General features: G+C 36.3%; 2 protein-coding genes across 3 annotated transcripts in view; one reads left to right on the top strand and one right to left on the bottom strand.

Annotated features, from left to right (window-relative positions):
- LOC120426649 (centaurin-gamma-1A) overlaps window positions 1-13,266 on the top strand; it is a 245,349-nt gene that overhangs the window by 146,314 nt on the left and 85,769 nt on the right. The gene's annotated exons all lie outside the window — the stretch shown is intronic.
- LOC120426652 (uncharacterized) lies at window positions 5,077-12,584 on the bottom strand. Its single transcript, XM_039591446.2, has 2 exons — window positions 11,236-12,584; window positions 5,077-5,625 (listed from the first exon to the last, which is right to left on the bottom strand). Exons 1-2 carry the CDS (start codon window positions 12,513-12,515, stop codon window positions 5,229-5,231), a joined length of 1,677 nt encoding a protein of 558 aa, XP_039447380.1. The 5' UTR covers window positions 12,516-12,584; the 3' UTR covers window positions 5,077-5,228.

The following is a 13,266-nucleotide window of genomic DNA, read 5'->3' as shown; positions in this document are numbered from 1 at the left end:
GAACCACCTCCTGACTGCAAAAAGATAAGACCTCAACCAAGGCAACGAGGAATCTCCCGCTGAGAGTGATGACATGCCAAACGCCACCGGGATTCATCTCCTCCGCTCGAACCTTTAGCCTGGAGTTCCGACTCATGGTCCCCGTGGAGAGTAATGCGATCAACCTCTCTCTAGTCGGTGGCATTCATTTATTCATTCGTAAAAAAACCGACGAAAAGCTGCTGCAGCTTCGATGATAAATGTTTGCATTTTAAGCCAATCTTTATAATAGAGTTTTTCAAACAAAAAAGAGTTCATTGGCATCACTCCCTCCGGGGTTACGCGGAAGCGGACGTTGGCGAAAATTGGGACCTTTTTTTTCTGTACTCTTCAACCGGAGGGGTCACGAACCCACACCCACGGGGGGTGGGTGACAACCGTACGATTTGAATAATTTTAGGGGTGAACGTTTTTTTAATCGTTTTTTGAGCTGTTTCGGGACATAATTAGCAGTCGCGCTAGAGTCATTTGTCGGGGGCGCACGCGTGCCACTGGTTGGCGTTGGGTAATTATTAAGTTGAAATTTAGAAACGTGTAATTATGATGTAATGTTGTTTCGTGTTTATCGACCCGATTGATGTGTTTTGTAAACAACTGTTTTGAGGAATCCATCTGTCACAAATGTCACAAAGGGGTATCGCGTATCAGATGTAGAAATTAATAGCATTTTTTGTAGATAAATTTCACTTTAATTATGGACTCTGTGTCACTCTATGAATACTAGGGTGGGTACGGATTTTGAAAAGTTCTCAGATCAAGTTCTGGTGTGGTTCCCCTTGTAGTGCATACCCATAGAGACTCTCACGCCAAATTTCAGCTCATTTGGTTGAAAACTGGCTTGTCTCAAGCGGGTTCAAATTTACATGGAAATTACTATGAGAAATTTTGAATTTTCATTTATTCGCTCCTACAGGCCTAGGGAAAACATGTAGAAACTTCTAGGATGGCCAGAAATGAGCGGAATCGTCTGGAGAACAACTTTTCCCAAGAGACCAGGTCGATTCGTTCAACCCCCATCGAGCTCAACGGCAATACATCCGGGGTTTTCGGAACCAACGGTTTTCCCCAGAAAAGCATCAAATTTTCCTTAGCATGCTAGGAATGCTTGATGAACAGCGCGACGCCACGTGTCAAACAGCTACCACGTGATTATAAAATTTGCACCATAACAGTTTTTTTCTTATTTGGAGGTTCAGAATACAGCTATATAGTATCCTGATCACCATGAATGATAATTCTATGGTTCAAAAATTAATAAAAAGTAATTTTTTTATAGGCGATGCTAGTCCACGTGGTAGCTGTTTGACATGTGGCGTCGCGGTGTTCATCAAGCATTCATAGCATGCTAAGGAAAATTTGATGCTTTTCTGGGGAAAACCGTTGGTTCCGAAAACCCCGGATGTATTGCCGTTGAGCTCGATGGGGGTTGAACGAATCGACCTGGTCTCTTAGGGAAAGCTGTTCTCCAGACGGTTCCGCTCATTTCTGGCCATCCTAGAAGTTTCTACATGTTTCCCCCAGGCCTGTAGGAGCGAATGAACAGAAATTCAAAATTTCCCATAGTAAATCCCATGTAAACTTGAACCCGCTTGAGACAAGCCACTTTTCAACCAAATGAGCTGAAATTTGGCGTGAGAGTCCCTATGGGTATGCCCTACAAGGGGAACCACACCAGAACTTGATCTAAGAACTTTTCAAAATACGTACCCACCCTAGAATACATATTATGCTATTGCGATCTGCATGGTTTCAATTGTAATCTTTTCCAAAACTATCCATGTAATTTTTCAAACTGTTCAAATTTTAACTTGTTTATTCAGCTACCAATCGAATGCTAAACCGAAATCTGGGGCAAATCAAGACAGCTGTTTAGCCATGTTTTTGCACAATATTTGGATATTTTTATTTGTTTCAGATATTACAGACACAGAACAAAAAAACAAGAACATTAAATCTGAAAACTGCTTTATTCACACTTTAGTCCAGATTTGCCCCAGTTGACGGTGCAAAAAAACATTCCTGTTATCGTAAAAAACTTGTAAGAATTCAGAAATTTAAAATTTGGTTCAAATTTTGCCTGTGTTCTGATCGATTTGGTGTCTTCGGCAAAATTGTAGGTTATTATTAAAAAATTCAATTCTAACTAAAAGTTGAATCCCCAAAATACGTAATTTTAATTTAAGATTTTTTTAAATATATTTTAGGGTACTAAAATAGACATTTTTTCGTGATGGCTTTATTTTGCATTTTAAGAAAAACACCTCCGAAAAAAATATGTTGAAGTTATATTGCGCAATTCTCACTAACTTGGACTTGGCTACTTTTTAGATATTTTTAAGGTTTTTTACTTAAAATAATTCTTGAAAAAAAAATCCTCTGAAAATAATATTTTTTGGAAAAATGAGAAAATGTCCGACAATTTTCTTTCCGAGATTTAAAAAAAAAATTGACAATTAGTTTGTGGCCTTGGCAAAATAGTCAAAACTTCAGATAATGGAATCACGAAAATATTTTTTTTAATCTTATTTTTGATTGTTGAGCTGAAATACGACCCCAAAACTACTCTAAAGTAATTTAAAATTTCTGAATTTAGACCATTGCAAATATTTTTCAAAGTTCATGTCTTAATAGGCATTCCACAGTTCAAATTTGAATAAAACGGGGTTGTGGAACTCGAATTTGATGTTAAAAGTAAAAAAAATTAAAATCCCGAAAAACATTTTTTTTAGTCATTCGATTATTCGAAGTCGATAATCGAAACTTTGGATAATCGAGTCTGGACTGTAGCCTCACAAAGAATTCAAATCAAATAAAATCAATTTCTCAAGCGTCACTTCTTAAGTCTGTAATTTTCAACTGACGATATCCCGGAAACTATTGGTCCGATTTTCAATGTCAACAATCAATTTAAACTGTTGCAAAATTTTAAAACAATTGCAAAACACATCTTTCATCTGAAATATCGAAATTTTAATACTTGAAATAGAATTCTCTTTGAAATTTGCAATAAAGCCTTTGACCGAAATCGAGGGGTGGAAAACAATCAATTATTGAAATAGCAAGCCATAAATTTAACTTTTGAATGAATCAAGTGTTCATTTTAAACCAGAAGTTTTGCAGTCATTTGATTTCAAAATTTCTTATTATTGAGAAAAAAAATCTCGGAAAAAACATGTTTTGTGATACCAAAAAAAAAATGTTTAAACGGTCTAAAACATACTAAATATGGTAATCAACGCAGGGTAACGCATTTCAAAAGGGCTTCAATTGATTAGACTTCTTTTTCCATTAACAATTTTGTAAAGTCTTTTGTAAAAATATTGTTTTGCCTCCTAACCTTGGGGCCGATTTAAAGATTTTTTTGATAATAAAAAGAAAGAGTAATTTCAGCAAATCATTTATTGTTGATAAATACCGAATGAAAGAAAACTTTTTAAGTCGGAAATCAAATATTGATAATTATTGATTTCGTACCAAATTTTTTTTATGTAATCAATATTGATCCTTGCACTGTAACTTGGATTTGACCCGCACTTTTATCTCGCACTTTTGACAATAAAATGTCCTAAAACTAGGCAACCGGCAGTTGTTTATTTACATTTCCAGTCGCAGTTTCCACCAAACTGGACATTCGCACTTTAAAATTGCGATTGACAGGTGAGCAACATCGGCTCGCTTTGATCATTTTTTGAGAAAATTAAAATTTCCCAAGCCAGCTTGACAAGTCGCAATAGTGCGATTGATAGCAATAATTTAGTGCGAAGTCCAAGTTAGTGAGAATTGCGCAATATCAATCAATAGCAATTTATGTCTTTTTAATGGTTTAAAAAAATGGCTTACGAATTTAAAAATTAAACCAAACAAGCTTCCGTTTTCCAACATTGTAGTCTCTTACAATGTATTTGCTCTTCCACATTGTAGTCGGAAATTAATGCCATTCATTGTTAATCGTTGCAAACCATCCCATTCAAAAGAACAGAAATCAGTTAACCCGGCAGCGAAATGTCCTTAAACACACACACACACTTTATCACAATACCGATTAGCTTGGGCGGACTCGTCATCCTGCAAATCAGATTACGCACGCATAAAACCCTGGCCGTGAACTCCTCAATGTCACTTTTGTGTCAACCTTTTCCCGAAATAAAAAGAAAAAGAAATCATTATGATTACGACGAGGGAAGCGAAAAAAAGCGAACGGGGTAATCGTCCGCCGCCACCACTTTGATCTCGTGTACAAAACGCCGATAGTTATCTCTGGGAATAAGCCCCGGGAAAACCCGTTTCCCCGATCCGATGCACCCGGTGGTGCACCTAATATCATGTAACCACTAAACATTGAGTCGGACTCCTGTTTGATTTGCGGGATTTGCACAACCCTTCCGCTTTTTTTGTTCTTCTATCTTTTGCGAAATTCTAAAAAATAAACGAATATTGCACTCCATACGCAAGTCAACGAGGTCACGCTCCCTCAACTTTTTCGCCACCAACCCCGCTTTCCGGGTGTGCACTCGAGGGCTGTCAAAAATCCGTTCCCTGGCGAAAAAAAGGAAAATGCTGCCTTATATCAATATTGATTTTGCGGATTGCGAAATTTGAGAGGTGCACCCCCTTCTGCTTTAAAGTTTGACACAATGTGTAAAGTTTTAAATTAGCCTTAAAACATTTTCTAATCAGATCCGTCGGGAATCGTTATTTTCGGAATTAGCCGTTTCTCGGTAGCTCTACAAATCAAATTATTAAAACGGTGTGTTTTGTAGCCCAGTCAAGCGGGAGTTTTTTCGGTAGCGATACCACCGATCCTGGAATTAAAAAAAAAACTATAAAGCAAGGATCACATGCATCGATTCAACCTTCGCGGTAGGGGCGAACAAAACAAAAGCGAAGAAAAAAACAACCCCGGAATCCTTCCCCGCGGAATCCCGGACCAGTACGAACCCCTCGCCGGCACGTGCTGCTGCTGCAACTGGTCCTGACTTGAACTTGGGTTGGTTATGCAAACGTCCTCGTTTGCATCAGGTTTCGGTAATAGAAAGAAATTAATCTGTAAATTATGATCGCTGCTAATCCGGAATTATGAGTTTTATTAGCGCCGAGCGACGTTTTCAATATGCATATTTTGGAATCAACTGGCGCACGCTGGTTACGGATTTGCTTACCAAAGTGTTAAGTCATCCATTTTGTAATTTCTAGCTCAGCTGAATACGGTTGATTTCGAACGAACGTCGGTTGGCGTTCTTGTCCTTGATCAGACTGTTGTTGACCAATTTCGCCACCTGCACGACATGCTGCAGGCGTTCGTCCTCCAGCGGCAGCACCGCTTCCTCCGCCTCCTCCAGCGAGTCCACCAACCGGTCCAGGTTCATCTGCTGGGCGTCCGCCTTCACGATGGCCAACACCCCGAGGAACTTCCACAGCGGACTGCCGCTTTGGGTGGCCTCGTCGATGACCTTCCGTGCCATGATGCGCGTTTCGTCCAGCTTGCCGGCGTCCAGGTGGTGCCGGCACATCTCGTGGTACAGGAAGGCTCGCTCGATTGGGTAGCGGGAGTACGGGACGCGTTTTTCCAGACGGGAGATGCGATTCCTGGAAGAATTGCGTTATAGAAGGGCTATTTGCAATGTTTTACTATGTTTACTTTCTTTTGTTATTTTTGATGTTTTTCAAATTTTGCTAATTTTAAAATTTTTGCTAATTTTCAATTTTAGCATTTTTTTGCATTTTTTGGTTATTTTGGTTATTTTGATTATTTTGATTATTTTGGATTTTGGTTATTTCGGTTATTTTTGATATATTCACTATTATTGCTATTTTTGAACTCTTTTCGATATTTTTGCTATTTTTGGAATTTCCGCTATTGCTGCTATTTTAGCTGTTTTTTGCAATTATGCTTTATTTTTTGCAAAATTTTGCATTTTTTGCAATTTCTGCAATTTTTGAAATTTTTGCAATTTTTGCATTTTTTTCGCAATTTTTGAATTTTTCGCAATTTTTGCAAAATTGCAATATTTGCAATTTTAGCAATTTTTGCATTTTTTAAAATTTTTTGAAATTTATGCTATTTTTTGCAATTTGTGCAATTTGTGCAATTTGTGCAATTTTTGCAATTTTTGCATTTCATGCATTTCTTGCATTTCTTGCATTTTTTGCATTTTTTGCTATTTTTCTTATTTTTCCTATTTTTCCTATTTTTCCTATTTTTCCTATTTTTCCTATTTTTCCTATTTTTCCTATTTTTCCTATTTTTCCTATTTTTGCTATTTTTGCTATTTTTGCTAATTTTACTATTTTTGCTATATCGACGTCGTCGTGCTATCTTGTCGCACCCGCCATTTTGACGTTCCGAGAAAAACGCGTTTTAATGTTTGACCTTGAATATTCAAAAACGAAAGCACGCAATGTAAACAATAACAAACACGTTTTGTTTGGCTCACCATTCTCTGCATTGTCCCAAAGTTTGGTTGAAGTTGGTTGCTGGAGTTCCGAGTTGTAATAACAAATGTTTACGGTAGTCTAGCTTGTACGTGCGACAAACGAATCCTGACTTTCCTGGCCTGAAATCCCTTTGGCCTTTTGTCGCACTTACATTAATTTTCATGGAGTGACAAGATAGCACGACAAGATTGAAACTACTTTCATATGTAAAGTAACACGAAGTTTTTTCGGTTTTTGTTGAATATCTCAGGATTGAAATCGAATTTTGGGGATCTGTGAAGGTCAAAAGGTGAGGCATTGTGAGCTGCACAAAATGGCGTTCTTAACTCAATTTGGCCCAAAATGCACGTATGACAAGTTAGCACGATGGCGACGATATATGCTATTTTTTCTGTTTTGCTAATATATGCTTTTTACAAGCATTTTTTGCATTTTTTGCATTTTTTGCCATTTTTGCAATTTTTGCAATTTTTGCATTTTTTGCTATCTTTGCCATTTTTGCCATTTTTGCAATTTTTGCAATTTTTGCATTTTTTGCATTTTTTGCATTTTTGCGTTTTTTGCATTTTTTGAATTTTTTGCATTTTTTGCATTTTTTGCATTATTTGCATTTTTTGCATTTTTTTGCATTTTTTGCATTTTTTGCATTTTTTGCATTTTTTGCATTTTTTGCATTTTTTGCATTTTTTGCATTTTTTGCATTTTTTGCATTTTTTGCTTTTTTTGCATTTTTTGCATTTTTTGCATTTTTTGCATTTTTTGCATTTTTTGCATTTTTTGCATTTTTTGCATTTTTTGCATTTTTTGCATTTTTTGCATTTTTTGCATTTTTTGCATTTTTTGCATTTTTTGCATTTTTTGCATTTTTTGCATTTTTTGCATTTTTTGCATTTTTTGCATTTTTTGCATTTTTTGCATTTTTTGCATTTTTTGCATTTTTTGCAATTGTTGCAATTTTTGAAATTTTTGCAATTTTTGCATTTTTTTCGCAATTTTTGAATTTTTCGCAATTTTTGCAAAATTGCAATATTTGCAATTTTAGCAATTTTTGCATTTTTTAAAATTTTTTGAAATTTATGCTATTTTTTGCAATTTGTGCAATTTGTGCAATTTTTGCAATTTTAGCATTTCATGCATTTCTTGCATTTCTTGCATTTTTTGCATTTTTTGCTATTTTTCCTATTTTTCCTATTTTTCCTATTTTTCCTATTTTTCCTATTTTTCCTATTTTTCCTATTTTTCCTATTTTTCCTATTTTTCCTATTTTTCCTATTTTTCCTATTTTTCCTATTTTTCCTATTTTTCCTATTTTTCCTATTTTTCCTATTTTTGCTATTTTTGCTATTTTTGCTAATTTTACTATTTTTGCTATATCGACGTCGTCGTGCTATCTTGTCGCACCCGCCATTTTGACGTTCCGAGAAAAACGCGTTTTAATGTTTGACCTTGAATATTCAAAAACGAAAGCACGCAATGTAAACAATAACAAACACGTTTTGTTTGGCTCACCATTCTCTGCATTGTCCCAAAGTTTGGTTGAAGTTGGTTGCTGGAGTTCCGAGTTGTAATAACAAATGTTTACGGTAGTCTAGCTTGTACGTGCGACAAACGAATCCTGACTTTCCTGGCCTGAAATCCCTTTGGCCTTTTGTCGCACTTACATCAATTTTCATGGAGTGACAAGATAGCACGACAAGATTGAAACTACTTTCATATGTAAAGTAACACGAAGTTTTTTCGGTTTTTGTTGAATATCTCAGGATTGAAATCGAATTTTGGGGATCTGTGAAGGTCAAAAGGTGAGGCATTGTGAGCTGCACAAAATGGCGTTCTTAACTCAATTTGGCCCAAAATGCACGTATGACAAGTTAGCACGATGGCGACGATATATGCTATTTTTTCTGTTTTGCTAATATATGCTTTTTACAAGCATTTTTTGCATTTTTTGCATTTTTTGCCATTTTTGCAATTTTTGCAATTTTTGAAATTTTTGCAATTTTTGCATTTTTTGCTATCTTTGCCATTTTTGCCATTTTTGCAATTTTTGCAATTTTTGCATTTTTTGCATTTTTGCGTTTTTTGCATTTTTTGAATTTTTTGCATTTTTTGCATTTTTTGCATTATTTGCATTTTTTGCATTTTTTGCATTTTTTGCATTTTTTGCATTTTTTGCATATTTTGCATTTTTTGCATTTTTTGCATTTTTTGCATTTTTTGCAATTTTTGCATTTTTTGCATTTTTTGCATTTTTTGCATTTTTTGCATTTTTTGCATTTTTTGCATTTTTTGCATTTTTTGCATTTTTTGCATTTTTTGCATTTTTTGCATTTTTTGCATTTTTTGCATTTTTTGCATTTTTTGCATTTTTTGCATTTTTTGCATTTTTTGCATTTTTTGCATTTTTTGCATTTTTTGCATTTTTTGCATTTTTTGCATTTTTTGCATTTTTTGCATTTTTTGCATTTTTTGCATTTTTGCAATTTTTGCAATTTTTGCAATTTTTGCAATTTTTGCAATTTTTGCAATTTTTGCAATTTTTGCAATTTTTGCAATTTTTGCATTTTTTGCAATTTTTGCAATTTTTGCAATTTTTGCAATTTTTGCAATTTTTGCATTTTTTGCAATTTTTGCTATTTTTGCTATTTTGCAATTTTTGCAATTTTTGCATTTTTTGCATTTTTTGCATTTTTTGCAATTTTTGCAATTTTTGCAATTTTTGCAATTTTTGCATTTTTTGCATTTTTTGCATTTTTTGCATTTTTTGCATTTTTTGCATTTTTTGCATTTTTTGCATTTTTTGCATTTTTTGCATTTTTTGCATTTTTTGCATTTTTTGCATTTTTTGCATTTTTTGCATTTTTTGCATTTTTTGCAATTTTTGCATTTTTTGCAATTTTTGCAATTTTTGCAATTTTTGCAATTTTTGCAATTTTTGCAATTTTTGCAATTTTTGCAATTTTTGCTTTTTTTTTGCTATTTTTGCTATTTTTGCTATTTTTGCTATTTTGCAATTTTTGCAATTTTTGCAATTTTTGCAATTTTTGCATTTTTTGCATTTTTTGCAATTTTTGCAATTTTTGCAATTTTTGCAATTTTTGCTATTTTGCTATTTTGCAATTTTTGCAATTTTTGCAATTTTTGCATTTTTTGCATTTTTTGCATTTTTTGCATTTTTTGCAATTTTTGCAATTTTTGCAATTTTTGCAATTTTTGCAATTTTTGCAATTTTTGCAATTTTTGCAATTTTTGCAATTTTTGCAATTTTTGCAATTTTTGCAATTTTTGCAATTTTTGCAATTTTTGCAATTTTTGCAATTTTTGCATTTTTTGCAATTTTTGCAATTTTTGCAATTTTTGCAATTTTTGCAATTTTTGCAATTTTTGCAATTTTTGCAATTTTTGCAATTTTTGCAATTTTTGCAATTTTTGCAATTTTTGCAATTTTTGCAATTGCAATTTTTGCCATTTTTGCAATTTTTGCAATTTTTGCAATTTTTGCAATTTTTGCAATTTTTGCAATTTTTGCAATTTTTGCAATTTTTGCAATTTTTGCAATTTTTGCAATTTTTGCAATTTTTGCAATTTTTGCAATTTTTGCAATTTTTGCAATTTTTGCAATTTTTGCAATTTTTGCATTTTTTGTAATTTTTGCAATTTTTGCAATTTTTGCAATTTTTGCAATTTTTGCAATTTTTGCTATTTTTGCTATTTTGCTATTTTGCTAATTTTGCTTATTTGCTATTTTTCCTTTTAATTGCAATTTTGTTATTTTTCTTTTTTTTTTGTTGCTATTTTAGCTTTTTTTTTTTCTTATTTAGCTTATTTTGCCAATTTTGTAAATTTTGCTAATTTTGCTAATTTTGCTAATTTTGCTAATTTTGTTAATTTTGTTAATTTAGCTAATTTTGCTTATTTTACTTATTTTGCTAATTATGCTAATTTTGCTATTTTTTCTTATTTTCTTTTTTTGCTATTTTTGCTATTTCAGCCTTTTTTTGCTATTTGTGATATTTTTCTTTTTTTGCGATTGTGGCTATTTTGCTGTTATGCTATTCTTGGTATTTTTAAACAATTTTTTTCTTTTTTTTGCAATTTTGTTTTTTTTCTCGTTTTTTGTTGCTATTTCAGCTATTTTTGCTTATTTTGCTTATTTGGGTAATTTTGCTAATTTTGCAAATTTTGCAAATTTTGCTAATTTTGCTAATTTCGCTTATTTTGCTAATTTGGCTAATTTTGCTCATTTTGCTATTTTTGCTACTTTTGCTATTTATGCTAATTCAGATTTTTTTTGCTATTTGTGAAATTTTTGCTATTTTTGCGATTTTTGCTTTTTTGCAATTTTTGTTATTTTTTCTATTTTAGCTATTTTTGCCATTTTTGTTATTTTTGCTATTATTGCTATTTTGAAGTGTTCTGTATTTTTTGCTTCTTTAATATTTTTCCTTTTTTAGATATTTTTGTTTTTTTTACATATTTTGCAATTTTTGTTACCGTCATCAGGGGTCATAAAAATTTCTGCATTTTTGTATGACCAAAACTCACCCCCCAGACTCAATGTCACCCCTAATGACGGTATTATTCATTATTTCATGAAATTCATTCAACACAGAAAAAAAGTTGAATTTTGGAATGTTGAAAATGTGGTAGGTTGAATATTACCTCTTTTTTGAGTAATATTGTATAAAAAATGTGTAAAAATGTTAATATTGAAAAAGCGAATTGAAATCGACCAATCCCGAGAAATCACAATTTTAGTCTTACTTGTACGCAATGTATCCGTAATCCGGCGCCGCCGGATCCCTATACGTCGACTTATCCCCAAAGATCGGCACCACCACCTCCTCCTCGTCCTTCCCGATCGGCAGATCGAACAGCACCGCCAGCCGCTCCTTCAACGGTTCGTCCATCAGCACCGGCGATATCTGCAGCCCGTCCGTGATGGCCAGCCCCACCAGGTTGCACACCTCGTTCACGTACTTGTACCGGTCGGGGAACACCCGCTCCGTCTTGATCTGGTAGTAGTCCCAGAGGACGTCCCCCACGTAGATGCGCAGCATTTCTAGGTTTCCTTGCTTGCGGAGTTCGTGCATGTGATCCAGCTGGTTCAGCACGTCTCGGTAGGTTTGGTAGCGCGCTTTGAAGACAGTGTCCATGACGGATAATTTGGCGTCTTCGGCGGAGCCGAAGCGATTATTGCGGTACGTGGAGTACGGTGTTCGGGATTGCATGCTGATTAGGGCTGAATCTACTCGCTCGTAACACTTTTCGATGGTGTCTGAGAGCTTTTTGGAGCTCTCTTGAGCTTGCGAGAGGTTGACGGTATGTTCCCAAGCGCCTCCTTTTCGTAGAGAGCTGATGAACTCGAGGTCCTTCCAGCCACGGTTAAGATAAGCTTGTCCGAGAACCTTCAGGTTCTTCTCCTTACGTTTCTTCTCCCGGATGTGCGGTTGCTTGATGACGACTTCCGCCACACTAACCGCGTCGCACTCCTTCCTGTCCCGCTTGATCTTCCAAGATGGTCTTGTCTCAACGTGCGCCGCAGCTTCCCGCTCCACGGCGATCTTCTTCAGGCGATTGCGCTGCTGGTACAGACATGGTCCCGCTCGATCTCCCAGCGCGTTTTCATAATTTCGATGCGCTAGTCGGATCTCGGCTTGGATGTCCTTCAGCCGGTGACCTCCAAAGGCTGGGCTGCTGTTCGACGCTACCTTGACGTGTTCTTCGAACCGGTCCAACTCGAACGCGGTCTTGCACTCCTGCAGCGAGCAGTCAAAATCCCGTCCGCGGAGATCTTGCTCGTCCCGCTCAACGGCAAGTCCCGCTCTAGCACTCGCCAGGGCATCTTTCAGCTCGGAGTTCCGGAACTGTGCGACACTCCTCCGGTAGTGGCATTCCACCGCTCCGGGATTCGCCTTGCTGGCTTTGGCGAAATTGCTCGTCGCTACCGTGTACTGACCCTGCCGGATGTAGTGCGTGCCCAGCTCCCGGAATATCACATGCTGGCACTCTTCCGGCCATGACAGTTCCAGCTTGGAGGACATCTTGCGTGTTCAATGCTACGGCGTCACGAAGTGGTTGCTGTGATCGCTGTTGTTGAACCGTTGCACGTTCAAGAGGTCTCTAGTTCAAACACAATGCACTAATGAATGGCGGCAGGCCGCACTTGAACGCAATCCCCGCGCGTGGCCACTTGAGGGTTACGCACTGCTGCACCCAAACGAGAGTGCATTTTTCGATGCCAAAGTCATATTCCTGAAACAAACAGCGCGGCGCGAGGAGCAGATGTTCTGCGCAACTTCTCAATGTCCAACTGTGAGGTACGGCGCAAGGGGTTGTTCATTATCCCCGAGAGGACCACTTGTGGATCCGGACAAAACAATCCGTTGAGCGAGAGTGAGTTGTTCGTCCTGTTCGTCCCGTTGTCCGAAGGACTCCGAACTTACCAACGATGATGGGCACGTGTCAATATCCCCGCGAGAATGCGTCAACTCAACCCCGGGCTGGTCCCGCTGTGACGGACATCTCTCAGGTGGTCCTTGCCGAAAAAAAAAACTCATCATCAAATCAAACAAAGCCCGCGGAACGCGAAGGTCGGTCCTAAAAACGGGCATAAATTACCCCCGGTCCCCGGTCCAGCAGCACTACTGTTTCTCTATTTGTTCGGTGAAATTTAGAACCTGATCATCGCAATTACGACACGTTCGCGTCAGTCGAGAACGAAAGGGTTGGTAGTCCCTCCGATGCAAATCAAATTAATTAAAAACGCTCCTGGCCAGAGTCAGCATCAGTCCA

This window comes from Culex pipiens, chromosome 2 (genome assembly GCF_016801865.2).
Source record: "Culex pipiens pallens isolate TS chromosome 2, TS_CPP_V2, whole genome shotgun sequence".
NCBI classification, from domain to species: domain Eukaryota; kingdom Metazoa; phylum Arthropoda; class Insecta; order Diptera; family Culicidae; genus Culex; species Culex pipiens.
Note: the sequence above shows the minus strand (reverse complement) of the source record. Positions and strands in the feature narration are given on the sequence as shown.

Excerpts from the sequence above, each read along its gene's own strand:
- LOC120426652 (XM_039591446.2), bottom strand. The coding sequence starts at position 12,515 with ATGTCCTCCAAGCTGGAACTGTCATGGCCGGAAGAGTGCCAGCATGTG. Across the intron at positions 5,626-11,235 it reads TACGGATACATTGCGTACAA|GAATCGCATCTCCCGTCTGG; the intron begins GTAAGACTAAAA and ends CAATTCTTCCAG.